The following is an 18,342-nucleotide window of genomic DNA, read 5'->3' as shown; positions in this document are numbered from 1 at the left end:
CAATGTAAGAAATATCCGTTTCGTTTAATGGCTACAGAGATACCGTCTCCCCCCCCCCCCCCCCACCCCCCCACCTGCTGGTTAAACATGTTGCCTCATGCTAGATGCAGAATAGATGCGCCTCATGCTAGATGCAGAATAGATAGTAGATACACCATAAAAATGCTAATATACAGCATACGATTTGTGAAAGTGACAAACGGCCTTCACAGTTATGTCAGGTGTGTTCATATGCTGATGGTGATGCGATTTCAGATCAATTGCTCCAGCCACCGAGGAGAAACGCTTTCAAAGATATGAGCTCCAAAATGATGTGCAGTGTGTGGGTTATGGGATGTGCACTGTGCACACAGTATATGAGGGATGGAAAGTAACTTTAACTGGTGCTTGCATGATGTAGGAGCATCAATGTAAGAAACCCGTTTCGTTTAATGGCTACAGAGATACTGTTCCCCCCCCCCCAGCCCGCCCGCCCACCCGCCTGCACACACACCCGCCTGCCTGCCTGCACACACACACACACACACACACACACACACACACACACACACACACACACACACACACACACAGAGCTGGTTAAACATTTTGCCTCAAGCTAGATGCAGAATAGATGCGCCTCATGCTAGATGCAGAATAGATAGTTGATACAGCATAAAAATGCTAATATACAGCATACGATTTGTGAAAGTGACAAACGGGCTTCACAGTTATGTCAGGTGTGTTCATATGCTTATGGTGATGCGATTTCAGATCAATTGCTCCAGCCACTGAGGAGAAACGCTGTTTCAGACAGACAGACACTCACTCACTCAGACAGACATTCGCAAAATTATAGTATAGATGTGGAACATTGTTTTCTCTCTCAACAGTAAACAAACCAACATAAAGTTTAAGTGTATAGAGGTATCTGGACATTTCCAAAGTGACGATTTAAGTACTTTTTAATACCTCTATAATGACAAATTAAACATTGGAGAAATTGTCAAATATTAGAGGCAGAAATTGTGAAAATAGTCGATCTACATGCTCACAACGCCTTGCAACGCGAGGCATTGTGAGCATGAAGATCTGCTGTTTTCACAATAGAACCGTGATATACAAAATATAATGCCTCAACTCATAGTGCTCCTAGGGTGGGGGGGTCCCCAGTTCAAATATGATTATTTTGGGGGTCACAGCCTGAAAAGGTTGGGAACCACTGCTTTAAAGCTTTGTTCCGGACAGCCTCTGGGGGGCCATAGCTCCTCAGAGGCTGTCCGGAACCCCCCTCCACCAAGAGTGTGTTGGGCTAAAGGTCACAATGTGCCCTGTGTGGTCAGAGCACTCCTATATTTATGACACTGACACCATGATTTCCGCCTTATGACGGGAGAGACAGAAATAAATGCATTATTTTCTTTACAATGCATGTAATCTATCCCTTAACCGGAGCTGCATGATCAATACACTGACATATTGATCCATGAACAAATGATATCCCCAGCCATTTCTGTCCTTCAATAGAAAAACCATTATGAATGGACCTCTGATAGGGACTGGAAAAAATCCCTTGCTTTCAAGCCTTCTCGTTCTCATTTCTTGTTTCTATTTCCTCACCACCATTTTAAATGTCCCTTTAATGTTGTTGTGACAATGGCATTTATTTTGAGGTGGCACTTATTTAATAAGTGATTTGCTGTTGCACTCTGACAGAGGTAGGAATTGGTAGCTGTGGTTTATATGGCACTATTCTAGTGATTCTGGCTGCTATGTGCTGCTTTATACAGTGTGCGTACGCCACCTAGTGTTCATACACGAACCTTGCTCTGAGAGAACCAAGGTTCACAGAAGGGTTACAAAGTTACTGTAAAAACATCCCTGCTGTTTTGTCTTTGTATAATTATGTCATAAAGGTGCCATTTACCTATGCCATTGCTGACTTATTACTGTCTGCACTTTAATATGCTTAAACTGTACCTACCTAAACTGCTGTACTGTATATATGTAGAAGATGCTGTGAAGTTGATTACATGATAAAGTAATGTGGCAGAGCTACTGAAAAAAATAGGTTGGTGTATTCATGCACATGTACATACTCTGATATTCTATTGTTAACTCTCTTTTTATTGCTGTTGTTATTATTATCATTAGTATTATTAATAGTATTATTATTAGTATTAGTATTATGCTAATTCCGGAGGGTGACTTATTTATGACTTGTTTAAATTGAGATCCTTTTTTAACTCAGCATTGAATGAAAGACATGCAGATAAAACACAGCACTATGCAGAGAAAATAAGAAAAAGGTTATAAATGGTATTTACAATAGAAAGGTCAGGGGAGGTTAAGTTTAAGTGTAGTCTTTTACAGTAAGGACAAATAGACAGACAGACCCATCCTTATGTCAATGTCAATTATCAAGGGATCACACTTCTGAATGGAAGGTTGTGTAATCTCTCATGTGTGTAATGTCCAGTGTGGTCACAGTACTAGTCATGGTCAGATAGTTTGGGGGAAAGAAAAAGAAAAAAAAAGCGTCCTCTACATGCCCAGAGGGCAGAAAACCTTCCTTGGAAACAAGTTTAGACTAATGCATATTATCATCCCGGTTGATTTTACGTCGATATTTTTCAGTCGAAAGTGGAAAGGCCCGTGTAACCAGTTTAGCCCAACGCATTATCGGATCATTTTACATCATTTTGTAACATGAGAGGAAAGTCTTCTCTGCCCCAAGAAGGAAGTACAATTCTCTGGCTGCATTTTAGATCACTTTTCTTCAATCTGGCCCACAGAGCGCAGTAGCTTAGCGAGCACGGACAAACCAAGACCTCCAAATGAATGTTTTATGAGCAATTTAGAAGTCATAATGGCATGTCGCTAATGTCCTTTAATGATCTTCCTGTTGATGGCTGTTGATGGCCCCGCCTCGATGCTTCTTTGTGTGTACTACGCCTCTCTGACAGTTCTTTGACTATGGTTTAAAGTTAGTTGAATCTGGTCTCTTCGCTTTCACTCATAAGGACTGCACGTATTCTACTCACTGCTTGGGCTTCGCAAAAAAGAATCATGTCTAAGTCTTTTCCCTTGAGAAAATCTGTATCAGGTACGTGTAGCTGTCATTGCTTTCCATAACTTGCTACTTTTTTTTTGCTGTTTCCGCAAGTATTTGACTGTTATAAAATGTTTACAGTCTATCATGACCTTGGCAGTGGTGATATAGCATTTTGGGCTGTTTTATGACCATTTGAGGAAGGGTTTTGCTGAGCGCTTGTGGCTTTTACTGCATTTGGCTGTTTTGGAGCTGTCCTTGGTCCTGAAGCGGCAATGACCTCAGCGATCATGTTTCCATTAGCTCCTGTGTGCGCGTTCTCGAGGTTGAACTTGAAGTTGTTTATACCGTACCGTAGCCCTGAGACTTAGTTTATGTGACTTGGTTTATAAATAAAAAAACATAATCTGGCAGACATTATAATTCCAATGAAAATGTTAAGAAAAGGACAGAATAGAAAACAATGTAAAAAGATTTAGATTCGTAGGGAAATGATAATTTTCGCCTATTCAAATTGATTCCGGTAACAGTGGGATCAATTTAAATCAAAATGAGTCTCTTTAAGGCTATTTCAAGTGAGGACTGTAGATGGCACTATTGGAGAAGACATCGTGCCATGTGGGACGACAGCTTCCCCAAACGAGGCACTGAATGCTGTTCAGTGTCGGGGCACACAGAGTCACAGACACACACTATTGATTGACCGGGCTTTCGTTTTAGTTCATTCCATCACATTGTCCTGCTGACACGTCTGCAGTGGTGGGGGGAAAGTATACGACGTTTCTTAGTAAAAGTATCAATACTGCTAGCCTACAGGGCTATAGAAATATACTCTGTTACAAGTAAAAGTCTGGTAATCAAAATTGACTTGAGTAAAAGTACAAAAGTATTGGTATAAAAATGTACTTAAAGTACCAAAAGTAAAAGTACTCATTGTGCAGAATGTCCCATTTCAGAAGTTCTAAATGCATAAATATAAATGAAAATAGACGATTTAAATACAGTAGCCTACTTAAGTAAACGTACTTAGTTACTTTACACCACTGTGCATGCGCCTACCATCAGTATAGCCTACCATGTGACACCCTTAAGGGGCGCTGCCTCATCCCACTTGATTTTAGACCAGTGGCGTCAGTTAAAAAAAAGCTAAGGTATGGCAACATGACTGGCGCGTGCGACATCAGTCGTGTTGTTGCCATACCTTAGCAACAGGCACGATGAAAAGTACATTTTATTATTTCCCCCTGTAGCCAAAGGTATGGCAGCTGCCATGGCTTGCCATACCCAATTGACGCCTCTGTTTTAGACCCCCCCCCCCCATGAAGTGCCAATGGTGATTATAGTCAATCAATCTGACATATAGGCCTATTCAGCTGCAAAGATGATTGCTGTTTTGTATTGTTTCAATGTTCATTGTTTTAAGGATTAATTCATCATTTGCACGGATTTTAAATAATCCTTTAGTTATTTTAAACCATAAACCCCCTAATGAATTAGGCTATACAGTCAGATGACACAGGTGCAGAGCTAAGACAGGACCTAATTATTTAATTTCCCATCTCTCTCTCTCTCTCTCTCTCTCTCTCTCTCTCTCTCTCTCTGGACTAATTGTGAGGATATTTAATATTTCAGGATATCGTAGTACAGTATATCTAGCTTTACTGTAATGAACAAGCCTCATCACAACTCTCACAGGATTTATTAATAAGCCTATCTCGAGCCATGTGTCACAGCTTGATTCGACCCTTATTGGTTTCTTCAACCCTTGCTCTTCTCGTCTCCAGTCAGTGGCATAAAGTATCCTAACTAGGCCCATGTATTTACTTAAGTTACTTAAGTACAATTTTTAGGTTTTTCTACTTGAGTATTTCCAATTCACTAATACCTTTATTTCTACTCCGCTACATCTCGGATCCAAATATTGTACTTTTACTCCACTATTTATTTGAAAACGCAGTTACTAATTACTTTGCATTTGAAAATGTAGCCGATCTACAAGCTCACAACATGTCGCATAATGTTGTGAGCCTGTAGATCTGCTATTTTCAAACATTTTTGTACTTTTGGTACTTTAAGTACCTGTGATGCCAAGACTTTCACTTTTACTCAATTATGCCTACATTTTGAATTCCGGACTTAAGAGTATTTCTATATTGCAGTATTAGCACTTTTACTTAACATTTGAGTACTTTTTCCACGGTCCACCACTGCTCGTGTCTCCCCTCCCTCCCTCCCTCCCTCCCTCCTCTGTGCTGTCCCTCGCATTACAGGGTCTTCTAGGTAGGTGCGATGCTTTTAGGGAGCGCAGCGGCAGTCTGTCTGTGCTCTGAGTCTGCACTGGTAGGGATATATACTCATACTGCATCTAAAATGAGGCGATAATTCATGCTATCACCGTTTGTTCCGCCGCTTGAGAAAGAGAGGGGAAAACAAGTGAGATCATCTCATTGATTCGCTGCATTTCTCAAGCCTGGTTATTTTTTTCTTATTTTTTTTCTTTTTCTTATTTTCTTCTTTTTGGTAGAAGCAGCAGTTTGTGAAAGCGATTAGGACAACCCGGATCACTGCAAAAACATTTTCTCTGTGTTTGCAAACAGGTGTTTTCCTTTTTCCCCCCGTAGTTGCGCGCGTTATACGCTTTCATTCACTACCTGCCTGTAGCCGACCATGTAGTTTTATGGGATAATAAGGCAATAAACGATATGCGCGTATTGATTAAGATGCCGGTAAAATGACACCGGTCGGTGGACCAATGCGCTGTGGTGGCGAAACTCTCCGTGGAACGTCAGAGTGGAACACGTGTGCCTTTTATTTTTTGTTGAGTGTCACTTTTTTCCCCCTGAGGCACAATTTGCGAGAGACGCCCAAAAACCAACCAAAAATGACATAGACCTGCAGGACATATGACTGGCGCTGCACTCGCTTATTTACTACAGAGACTTTGTGATTAATTGCCGTGTAGACTCTTCTTTTCGTTCAACGAACAGTTTATTCACTACAGTTATTGACGACGGTGCCTGGGGCCGTTTTCCTCCCGAATCCGATTATTTTGGAAGGAGGGGAGGAGAGAGGGTTTGGTCACTGGAGGAGAGAGACTGATCCTCTAACTCTGGAAGTTGTCTCCAGAGGAGCGCAGTCAAACTGGCCATGGCCGCGGCTATCGCCAGCTCCCTCATTCGGCAAAAAAGGCAGGCGAGGGAGCGCGAGAAAAACAATGCCGGACGCACGGGCGTCAGCAGCCCCAACAAGACCAAGGGAACCTGTGAGAAGCCCAGCAAACTGAGCGTCTTCTCCCGGGTCAAACTCTTTGGCTCCAAGAAGAGACGGAGGAGACGACCAGGTCTGATGTGATGTGTGATTTCATTTAGGCCATCGTCATCTTCATCATTTGCTTCTCACATAGATTTATGTGATGTTTGTAGGACTGTAACTGCATGCGCCTTCTTCAAATGTACCAAGTCGAGGAGCTTGCCTGATTGATTGATAAGATTGATTGGTTTAGGTTATTTGGTGAGAGCACATTAGCACTTAAAGTGCCAAAGGGCATATATTTGTTGTATTGAGGGTTAGGGTAAAAAAAAAAAAAAAAAAAAAAAAAAAATACTATAAACCTGAAGGCTTAATTGTTTCCACTTTCCAGGCATTGTGGTCCTCTCTGGAATTGTTGAATAGACTAGTAGTTAGCTATCATAGTTGTGCCAAAGTTGGTTGTGGACAACAGGGATCCATAATGAATTTTACTCACACATGAGAAGTAATTGTGACATCTTAAAGACAGCACCTATAAGGGATGTATTATTTATTATATTGGTTCTTCATTCTTCAAAGCCTACATATTCAGTTGGAATAGTTAAACGTGTGCTTGTTATCAAGGGCTTGTAAATGATCCATGTATTGCTCATTGTATCACTATACAGTGAATGGTCAATATTTCAAAGTTTAATTAAAATCCACACATTGCCTATTATTTCACATGTTGTATAGGCAAATATAAAATAAGGTATTTATTCATTTTCTATGATCATCCATGGTAATTCGAATATTGCAACCAATAACCAAAACAATATTTGTTGATGCTTGTCAGTGTTCATTTATAATTAATTGTGAGCAGTTCAGTTCGACCAGGGTTACTTTATAAATCAAGCTAAATTCTGTATGTCCTTAAGAATCATAATAACCAGCCCTTAGAAAAACGACAGAATTAACAAATTAGTGTAAGAAGAAGAAGAGTTAATATTAATGACCAGGCCACCCACTGTAGCTTTCTCACTGCGCTGCTCACTGGGACCACTCATGATGCCAAACTGTCACTTTAAACAAATATTTTGAGACAAGATTAAACAACATCAGTGATCCTGTGGGGAAATGTGCAACTAGCAACAAAAAAAAAGTGTGAGTGGGGGATATTGATGAGTAAGAATAAAACAAGTGCATAGCTTGGGGCTGCCAGTGCTACAGTACATCCCCAAACACCTGATCTCAATTCCAGAGTGACCAAAACCCCTCTGCACTTAATAATGCAGGGAAGACATTAGTCCTGACTGCAGCTCTCAGCCTCCACGATCGGAGCCAAACCCCACAGGGAAAATGCTTAGTGTTCATTTTTGTAACTTCGAAGGGTGTACTGTATACACAAAATGTAACAAAATTACAAAATGGGTCCATTTGGTTACATTTGTGTACACCCTCTCAGAGTTGAATTACGTCGCCACACGGTTTCACCGCGTAGAGACACTGACCACGTACTGTCCAACATGTAGACCAGGGGTCTTCAACAGGGGGTCTGGGACCCCGAGGGGGTCCTTAGAGTTAGTACAGGGGGGCGGCCACATCCTTGTGTTGATAGGATAATTCTTTTAAATGAACAACTTGAACCCTCGCATCCCTATTCCGAGGAGAACTTTAGCCAAAAATAGCCAATCTACAAGCTCTCAACTTGCTCTTGCTTGTAGATCGGCTATTTTTGGCAAATAGGTTTGGTGTAGAGGTAAAAAAAAAAAAGAGCAGACCAAGTACATAGTGAAAGGTCAAGTTTACAAAATATCAACAATTTAAGTGGTTAAATGTCTGAAAATACAATAACATGCAAATCCAACATAGACTGATGACAGACTGTCAAACACGTCTATGAATCTATCGATAAGAGGTACAGTATAGAGCTTCATCTCATGTCTCAGCTAAGGGGTCCTCGCATGGCCTGAAAACGTTGAAGACCCCTGATGCAGACCATTATATCTGCCGCAGATGGCCCCCGGGCTTTGCCCTCTCCCTGTTTGGTGTTCACGTCTGCAGAGCTGGTTCAGGTTAATTGATGACTGCAGAGGCTTTGCTGAGCATGATTCAGCGCTGTGTTGTAGGTTAAGTCCTCTCTGGGTCGTGTACACGTTCCATTCCTCTTCTCTTCTGAGGGGGCTGAGATGAGATGCAGCCTTTCATTCATTCATTCATTCATTCATTCATTCATTCGCCCCTCGTTACAGGGCCTGGCATCATTCAATCATTCTCATCAACTTCAACGATGAGAAGAACGATGAATAATGACCATTATTTCAAACTGTTGGCCTCGATTTTCCGATTAATGAACGCTTATTTTTATTCATTTTTTTAAAGTGAAAAAGGCAGATCTACAAGCTCACAACGACACTTTGTGAACTTGTAGTTCCATTTTCACTATTTCTGTACACCACCATTGTACAAGGAAGTATACATTTAATTAGAGTACGGTAATGGATTTAGTATAAGGTATTCAAATTGTTGTGTCAATTCATTGATATGAGAAAAAAGTGTAGCCTACTATAAATCTTGCTTCTCGATTATTCGGCTGTAAGTCTGTTATTAGTTATTTATTTCGATATATTTTTGGTTAATTGCCCAGCCCCACCTCATTCTCCTCTCGACCACAGGGAGCGAGCAGCAAGGCCGATGGAGGGGGGGGGGGGGCGTGTGTGTGTGACATGCACGTGTTTGTGTAACTAAATTCAACTATCACACCGTGCACAATTTCAATTTGGAGACAGTGGCTGGCATATGCTTCGTTGTACACACCATTGTGTGCAGTAATGTTGTTTATTTAATTCTGAACAAGTGTCCATTTGGGTCTATCTTAATAATCTCAGAGTTAAATTAACACTAACGATTAATTGTGCATTTTCCTGTTTCACTGTTCTATTCACCAAGCAACCTCCTTCCTGGAGTAGATGAGTACTAGTGAATCCAATCGGCTCTTTGGTGTGAATCATAGCATATAACAGAACTGCTCGTCTCCATACAGAATAGATTGTGTGAATAACCCATGTGTACAGATCAAATAAAATAAAATGACATTTTCTTTACATTCAGTATGAACCCCGTGAATCCTAGTGTCCCTGATAGATATGAATTTATGATACATAAATGTATGACAGATGTATGAGGCTCATATGACCATAAAGGTATATTATGTGAACTACTATCTGGACTTACAGTACAGGTCATATCAGTGCGACTTTGGTTACCCTGACTACGAGACCATGTTTTGGTTATACTGTGGGTTCTGGCTAGTGGGAAGTTACTAGTGAAGAAACTACTGTCTTCTTGTTATGATATGTGAACCAATCAAAGACTTCCACGGCTACTGTAATTCTTTATATACTGTATGTCTGACCACCATCTTGGAGAGAGAGAGAAAGCTGCCACGATATGGTATGCTCACTGTTTTGTCCTCTTTGTCTGACTCTCATCAAATACAACAATTTAAGATATAGTCCTTTGGCTGTCTCTGAGCCTTATTTGGTTATGGATTTGTTCATCCATATTTATTTGATTTAACAGTCCCTATTCTGGGCATGCCACAATTAGGACACCCTTTTGTGAAAGTCTGTCAACAATGGCATATCTACAAGCTCACTATGCATCCCGATGCAGCCCGTTGGTGAAGATATTTTGTGTAAAGGGAAATCATTCACTCTACGAATGATGTCTTAAAAAAGTGGTTAAATAAACCATGCAGATGTTCTGCCTGAGAACACCATGCGTAGAACAGCAGCAAGCCCAAAGCCTTGATCGTACCTGTTGTCTAACCTCTCTGTCACCTTGTGTCCCCCCCACAGAGCCCCAGCTGAAGGGGATCGTGACAAAGCTGTACAGTCGACAGGGCTTCCATCTGCAGCTGCAAGCAGATGGAACCATCGACGGCACGAAGGAGGAGGACAGTGGTTACAGTTAAGTGTCAACTTACTATTTCTATTCATTTATCGCCATGTGGTTCGTAGGTAGGGCTATCACGATCATGACATTGTACTTTTACCAAAGTTTAATTATTTGACTGCTAAACGAGCGCCCGTTCTTTGTTTTTCTCGTGTCCGCTACGCCATAACGAGCGTTCGTTCTTTTACCTGTCTGAGCACTGTAAGCAGATGAGGGGTGGCGCGTGTGCACTGTGCAGGCGGGTGTGTACAGTAGCAGCAGCTCCCGTAACGTTAGTCTCAAATCTGGAGCGCACATGAACAATAATGGCGGCGGGATCACTTCTTTGGTGATTTTCTATGCCTGGATCTAGTTTCTCTTTTTCACAGCTCCGTGAGCAATGCCAAGACCAAGACCACAATAGGAAATAATAGATGGCTATGTTTCTATAAATTCGCAAAGGTAAACTTTGATGGCCATGAGTAGACTGTAAACAACCTAAATGGCGTAGTAAAAAAATCGCCTGGGTGGTTTGTTTATTTATGGAACACAGTTCTTATATGACGGGAACTAAGATTCCCCTATGGGATTTCCAATACAAAAATAATGCTGTGACCCAGGGGGATATCGCCCTCTAGCGGCAGTTATGTCAGACTGCGGTGCTTTATTATAACACAAATAATTGCGAATAATTTACACCAAGACTTTAGGCTTAGTAAAAAGAACTGTTGCACAGGGAAGATCGCACAGAGCGATAACTTAATCGTGTGACATATTTAATAACTTAATATTTTCAAGAGGTAAACAGAAAAAAGCCTATCTACAAGCTATCAATGTGAATATATTTCAACAGGGAAGCGATTATGAGGATTATTGTGTTTATGCAAAAATAGTTGCGATTATCTCAAATAATTGTGATCAAGCGAATATGTAAGTATTGTGACGAGCCGAGTGGTGCCTGGGGGAATTCCTCCTCCCTGTGGATGTCTCCAATGCACTCAGCTGTACTGTACCGTAGAACTATACAGAGGATATAGGATTTCACCCTAATCGCTGCTGTTTCCATATGCTGTGCAAACGGGAATATATCACCAGCATCCAGCCTACCATTTATCTCCCACCAGTGACATTAGCAGTGAGCATGGGAATACTGTAAACTTGCTGTCCTGAACACCAAAGTCACACATTTTACAGAAACCTACACAACATGGGTACACAGGCACGTGCACACATAGACATCAGAGGGAACTTGAGCCCCTGCCCTTTTATCCGTCTGTAAAAAGTGCCCTCTCCAGACCATGAGTGCCGTTTTTACAATGGTGAAAGAAACGCGAATGCTCTCTTTCCATGCCATTCCTGAAGGCGGCATTCAAGAGAATTTGCCTTGTCTAAACTCTCCTGAATTTGAATGCAGCATCTCATGTTGAAAGAATTGCCCTCTCTGTGTAGCAATCCATGTCGTTATGCCACATCTCCAGTTTCCACTTGACTATGCTTAGAGTTTATGCTTAGTGTGATCAAGCACCGAAAAAGCCGACCTCCAAGCTCACAACACGTAGCAGCGAGATGCATTGTGAGCTTGGAGGTCTGCTATTTTTGATGTTTTCACCAAAAGGCTCTTTTAGAGATTTCAGCCCCTGCCTCTCTAACATTCTCTGCACGTCCCTGTGGGTACATACTGTATGTGGATTCAAAGCTCAGTTTTGAATCTACCCCTTGATGAGGCTTAACTCACTGTCGAGTTCAGTGGACGCAAAATAGAAAATATGTTTCTGAAGGGACAGAGGGACCTTTGAAATTAGGTTTAATGGCCGTCTGAACAAGGCTGTCAATTGGCTTTTTTTAATCTCCTACACACTTTGATGAGAGCCGGCCGCATCCGATCCTCTGGAGTATTGATGCCTCCCTATCATTACCATTACACCCACGAGCGCTTTGTTTTCCAATGGACAGATTAAACACGAGATCAATACGAGAGCTAACAGCTCGCACTCGCTTTTCTCATGAAAACAACAACAATGCAGCAAAAGTAAAAGCTTTGGTAATTAGAGGGACAGATGGCAGACTTGAGCAGACAGTATTTTGAAGACTTGAACCAGCTTTGTACTGTGTGTGTGTGTGTGTGTGTGTGTGTGTGTGTGTGTGTGTGTGTGTGTGTGTGTGTGTGTGTGTGTGTGTGTGTGTGTGTGTGTGTGTGTCTGTGTTAGTGTCACTGCATTTCACTTTCCCATCCCACAGCTGCTGTCAAGAAAAGGAACAGCATGTCAAACTGGGGCAGGTCTGATTGCACACCTGCTGCCCAACACCAGCATTGAATTAGCACCTCTTTGTTAAATTAAGATCTGTGCAGGCTGCATGTCGACATGGACGTACGACACACTGTAATTGGTGGATAGGCGATGGTTCCTTTCCCCCTCAAAGTGATGACAAAGTGAAGGGCTTCACTTCATAGAATAGCTTGTGCTTGCAAGTTAGAAATGAAGATGGACAGCGGAGGGAAAACACATCGCAGCTGTCAGGCAAACCTTTTGCTTTTTTTTAAATAAATGAAGGCCATACTTTAGACACCAGTGGTTCCCAAAGTGGGGTACGGGGACCACCAGGGGTCCTTGAAGGGGTTCCAGTGGGCCCCCTGCAAAATTCGTTGATATGACATCAAAATGAGTTTAACCACTTTTAACTATGTATACATCGGCTATTTGAAAATAGCTGATCTACAAGCTGTAGAAGTGTTGTGAGCACGTAGATATGCTATTTTCAGATGGGGGGGGTCCGCGGCCAAGTACATAATCAATTTGGGGGTACTTGACATGAAGACGTTTGAGAACCACTGGCCTTCACCGCACTACAAACACGCGACCACTCCCCAGCATGTCTGCGCTGAGCCACTTTCCCTGAGTTACATAACAGCTGGCCTGATTTACCCACAACAACACTTTTGATTCCGAAGAGAGAATTAAAGTGAGCGGCTGAAGAGAGGAAGAGGAGAAAGAGTGAAGCTCCTTTGCACCGCTCCAAAAATAGCGTTGTTAGGCGCCGGGTGCACTGGTCTCCATGGTGATGGAAGCACAGTCCTCTTGGAGCCCATGGTGTCTTGTGGTGGTGGGAGAGGACCCTCTCTAACACACACACACACACACGTAGGGGTGTGTGGGCGATATGGTGATAAATATCGTTGGGAGGATACAATGTCTCCACGATACGCCTTTTCAGAGATGTCGTATATATCGTGATACAATGAGGGACCCTTATAAAAAAATATATCCTGTTGAATTGTTAATACAGAGATTCATTGCAGATTCCATTTAAACCAGCATTTTGGTCTAAATCAGTAGTTCTCAAACTTTAACATGTCAAGGTCTCCCCTTAACTCTAACAGTCTACAAAGGAAACCAAATGGACCCATTAGGTATGTTAGGGTCCATTTGGTTTCATTTGTACACTGTCAGAGATACTTGTGAGGGTACATTTTAGACCTCCAAAAAGGAACCCTGGAGCCCACTTTGAGGACCACTGGTCTAAATGGTCTGTTACTCCTTTGTCTTAGTTTGTGTTACATTGTAGGGGGTTGTACTGTTAAATAACTTAAAATAACCACAAGAACCAACATGGAAAAGAATCGTGATAAGATCGTGTATCAGCTTGGAAAAATATTGTGATATTGTATTTTTCCATATCGCCCACCCCTACACTCACGCGCACACACACACATGCACAATGTCACTAGTATATAATTCTCTTTACATAATTAGCCATTATATCCAACCTCTGATGTGACTGAAATGGCAGTTTGGCTGAAGTTTGATCCTTCCCACAGACATTTTCATCAGAAAGGCAAATTAAATCTCAAATACAATGTTTTCCCACAATTCCATACTTCATTCATCCCCATGATTTCTCATGTCCCATTCTGCTATGGCACTGGAAAGAGCGTCAGCAGTGTCAAGAAATAGACACGATAAGATCAAAATAAGTCACATACTGTACATTTATATACATGTGCCATGAGTCATACATGTGCCATATTAGTCTCATCAAATGCTTGGCTTAGATCATGGATGTAAATTAGCCTTCCGTACTAAAATATGTCCTTGAAAGGGACTCTCAAGTCAAAAGAATATCTAGGTGATGTTTGAGATTCGTTGAATTTAACGATATTTTATACACAGTATACGTTATTCCTGGGATAGAAAATTTAAAGTATGGCTGATATCGATAAAATCAAATCAAAATCAAAACAATATTTATGACCAAAAACCCTAGATGGGGTTGGCGAAAGGGCCTTTCTGTGTGGAGTTTGCATGTTCTCCCTGTGTCCCCTAGGGTAGATACCCTCACAAAAAACATGCAGTAATCCTGGTCTCTATACTGCCTCTACCTGGTCAGCCGGGGCACCTGATAGTGGAAAGGAACTGGTTAGAATAACGTGTTCCTTCCACACGCTCCGTCCTACCGTTGAAACCCCCCCCCCCCCCCGTCAGGTGATAAGAAGCGGCTTGCTCACTCCTCATGCATTGAAGGAATCATGAGCTCAGTTTGGGGCTCTCCATGTTGGCAGAGAGAGAGTAGTGCCCAGGATTACAGCTTAGGCAACTGGCACTGGGTGAAAAATGGGTTACAAAATCGTGGACTAAAAATTTAGGAACAAATTATAAAATCCCTCATGATATCTAGACTCAGTATATATTGCCCAGTAATAAATCAACAAGGGTCTCCATGACAGTTCATTCCATTCAGTCATTTTGCTTTCTATGTCCATAGCAATGTGTCATTGGGTCCCCCTAAAATTGGGGGCTGTGAACTCTATACTATTTGGTGGTGATAGTTTAGTTCCTTTTTACAGCGTGGCTCTGTAGGAGTCTAGGTCTGTGACCAGAGCTAATCCCAAAAACTGCGGTGCGAGGTGTTGTTTGCTTGTAGATCTCCTGTTTTCACTACTGTTGTGCGACAGCCTTTTATGATGAAGCAGGGCTTTACTCTGCGAAGAAACTTACACATTTGAAACTTAGAGATACAAGGTTTTTCCCGACAGTGACGATATTTACACCGCCGTATTATGTTGGTGTGCCCATGGATTCTTGGGACATGAAAAGTGTGCCCATGCAGAAAAAAGGTTGAGAAACACTGTCGTAGATGACTGACGTCACAGGCTAGCCACATTAAGTCAAGATAACCCACATTAGAGCCATGCCATTCCCATGTGGATCCCGAGATCCACATCATCCACACATGTTTATTTTCCTTCACTATAATGGTGTGCGGAAAGGAAATGATAGTGGGGCAGTAACCACCCTTTAAGAAAGAGCTGATGTTTACTGATCAGCAATTAAAATCATGTTATGGAATTCCTTCGTAGACGATGTGCTCTATAAACACAGGGAGTCGTGTCTCCTTGGTGGATAACAAATCCGGTGCCAATAAATGTTTGAAATGAGAATGTCGATTGTGTCCTCAAGGCGCCTTTACATTTATCGTGGCCCTGGAATTGGCTGTGACCTCCGGGCTTCCACTGGGAACTCAGACAGAGACGAGACAGTGAGCATTCATGGAAACTGTCTGCAGGGCCCCTTCAGGTGGCTTGTCGTGAGTCCCGCTGGCCTCTTCTGTGGCAGGAGTGGGCGTCCTCATCCTCCTTGTCAGTGTGCTCAGGTTTGTTTTCTGGCGAGCCAGTGAGTGATTTGGTTTCCCTGCTTGAAAATCCTCCGGAAATGAGCTGTGAGCAATTTGTGTGTCGTGGTGGTAATGTGGGTCGCGCAGGAGGAAAAGCTCAGAGAGGTGGCGTGTGAGTGGAGTGCAATTATATTGGGAAAGTCCCCAATGATGCACCGAGGTGCTTATTAGAGGGGTGGAAATGAACGGAATGCAAATATGAAAACGTTCCCTAATAAAAATGTCCTCCTTTCAAGTTCAGGCTGTGCCTCCAACGATCACGATTCACACAGGAGAATAAAAGTTCAAGGAGTTTTCAGACACACAAAAAAATGGGATTGAGGTGACTCATAAGAGTACCCTTTTATTTCAAATGAGAGGGAACCCAACATGCTGCATGCTGGGCCTTTATCAAAATAGGTTGATGGTTCACTTATGTTACGTTGACTTCTAGGCAAAAGTTGTGTGTATGTGTCAGTTTCCTGTACTTCAACCATACAAATGTGAACACAAACATGACACAATTGTTCCTTTTTGGCCAGCTAGTTAGTTTTATCCAATACATAAATGTACTATGCACAATACATAATGTATCCTTAATTGTATAAAGAACAGAATAGACATAAGCCTGACAATGCAGCGAATGTGAATGTTGTTGGATCTGTTGGAGAGCCAGCAGCCTCAGCAGCTGCACATGAGGGTGAGGGGCTCCTGGGAGTAAGATTAACTGAAGAAGCCTGGCACAGTCCTGATGTGGCATTAGTGGAGCGAGAGACACTGAGGAACAGAAACTTGACTAGAGAGGAGGCGCAATATGGTGGTTGAGGAGGGTGTATTTCTGAGATTTTATGCCGAGCTGCTGAACCAGAAATGCACTGGCTACTGCTGTTTCCCTATGAAATATGCATTCATATCCATGTTGTTTACAGCATGGATATGATTTTCTGTCTCCCATCAGGGAGGAAGAAATATCTTAGCTGCAGACTGCGACTGCCTCTATAGTGCACTTTGTATGAGAGTAGCCAGTGGTGGTTAACAAGAGGACCTACTACAGTATAGCTGTGGAGACAATCTATGACTCGCCTATCACTGCATGTGGAAGAGAGGAAGCCCTTCAGTCCTTGGCAGACTTCCAAACGTTCAGGTGTGCGAGTGTGTCTCTGCGCGTGTGTGGACCTACTCCAACACACACACACTTGAATGCCCATGCGCAGACATTTTTTTAATGTCTACAGTACGTTCTCTTAATCTCCTAAAAAGACATATTGTTGATGATTTCGTTTGTTTGTCCCTCTGGAAACACCTCCTGCGACTGTACTGTACTGTACTGTACTGTACTGTACTGTACTGTATCACTCTAGGGGTTGGATGTGATAGAGTTCTCATTACCAACCAAGGAACCACTCCTTCATCCAGACACAAATGGAGAACACAATAAAACAACTTACTGTAGATAACCCACACTATGCTCGATGCAAAGTCCTGGTTTATAATTTAACTCTGATTTATATTAGCACTCTGGATTTCATAGTGTGCTTGTTCTGTCTGTCTTGAGGAATTAGAGTTCCACTGTGTTTCCTTCTATTCCTTCCCTATTCTCTTTCTCTCCCTCTCCCTCTCTTAGATTAAAATAATTCAAATATTTTATCTTGCACATGCTCATACAGTATGTGTGTAGTTAAATGTTGGTGCTGCAGATTCCAACAGACAGTGATAACAATATCCAACATATAATACAAGGTATAATACAAGTAAGGTAATACAAGTAAGGTACTAAGTATATTAAAAAGTGAAGAACGTTTATGGAAAATAGATTAGTGTGCCAAAAATTGCATCAGTACACAAGAGACATTGTTGTAGTGAATGATGATAGACTATGATTAGAATTAGGATGTGTAATATATTATGTTGCACTGCAGCCTGAAAACGAAATATACGGTGAAATATATTGTGTAGAATATACAGACATGAATACATTAGCAGTCGAAGATATACTATAGCTACAAGATTATAGGCTACATCCAAGATATCCAAAGTAAAAAGCTGTCACAATTATCAGAATCAACTTTGTTGTCACATCACAGGTTTACAGTTGTAAAGAAGTGTGTGAAAATGAAAATGTTTGTTTTCGTGCAAGCTCCATTATGTTTTCAGAAAAGGGAGGAAGGCTAGAGATGGAGGAAAGAGCAAGGAGAAAAAGCACAAATCATAAAGATGTTTGTATACTGTATTGTATACAGTGCGTACAGCATAAATAGAATGGACATAAGGTTAGATATGAGCAGTTAAAATTAGCAGCAGGCGCAGTAAATAATAGGCAACACTAGAACACTAACAGATACAGTATGGCACACATTCTGAGCTACTGTACATAATATACAATCAAAAAACAACATTTGTGCAAAGAGATATGCGTAGAGGTCACCCGAAGAAATAATGTGTTTGTGTGATCTATGGTGAGCGGATATGTACAGATTACTGTAAAGACAGTTGGGTTC

At 41.8% G+C, this 18,342-nt stretch overlaps 1 protein-coding gene across 4 annotated transcripts in view; it reads left to right on the top strand.

Annotated features, from left to right (window-relative positions):
- The window catches only part of fgf13a (fibroblast growth factor 13a), a gene marked incomplete at both ends in the record, with an annotated part of 159,332 nt that overhangs the window by 108,452 nt on the left and 32,538 nt on the right, over window positions 1-18,342 (top strand). For 3 of the 4 annotated variants that reach the window (XM_080745612.1, XM_080745611.1, XM_080745610.1), the window contains one exon: window positions 10,120-10,230. In XM_080745612.1, coding sequence (XP_080601738.1) covers window positions 10,120-10,230 — 111 coding nt within the window. Of the gene's footprint in view, window positions 1-6,169; window positions 6,372-10,119; window positions 10,231-18,342 lie in introns of those variants that run through there. The other variant, XM_080745613.1, reaches the window with a different exon arrangement.

This window comes from Nannobrachium achirus, assembly GCF_963921795.1.
Source record: "Nannobrachium achirus genome assembly, chromosome: 17".
NCBI lineage: Eukaryota > Metazoa > Chordata > Actinopteri > Myctophiformes > Myctophidae > Nannobrachium > Nannobrachium achirus.
This window is presented reverse-complemented; position numbering and strand designations above follow the sequence as displayed.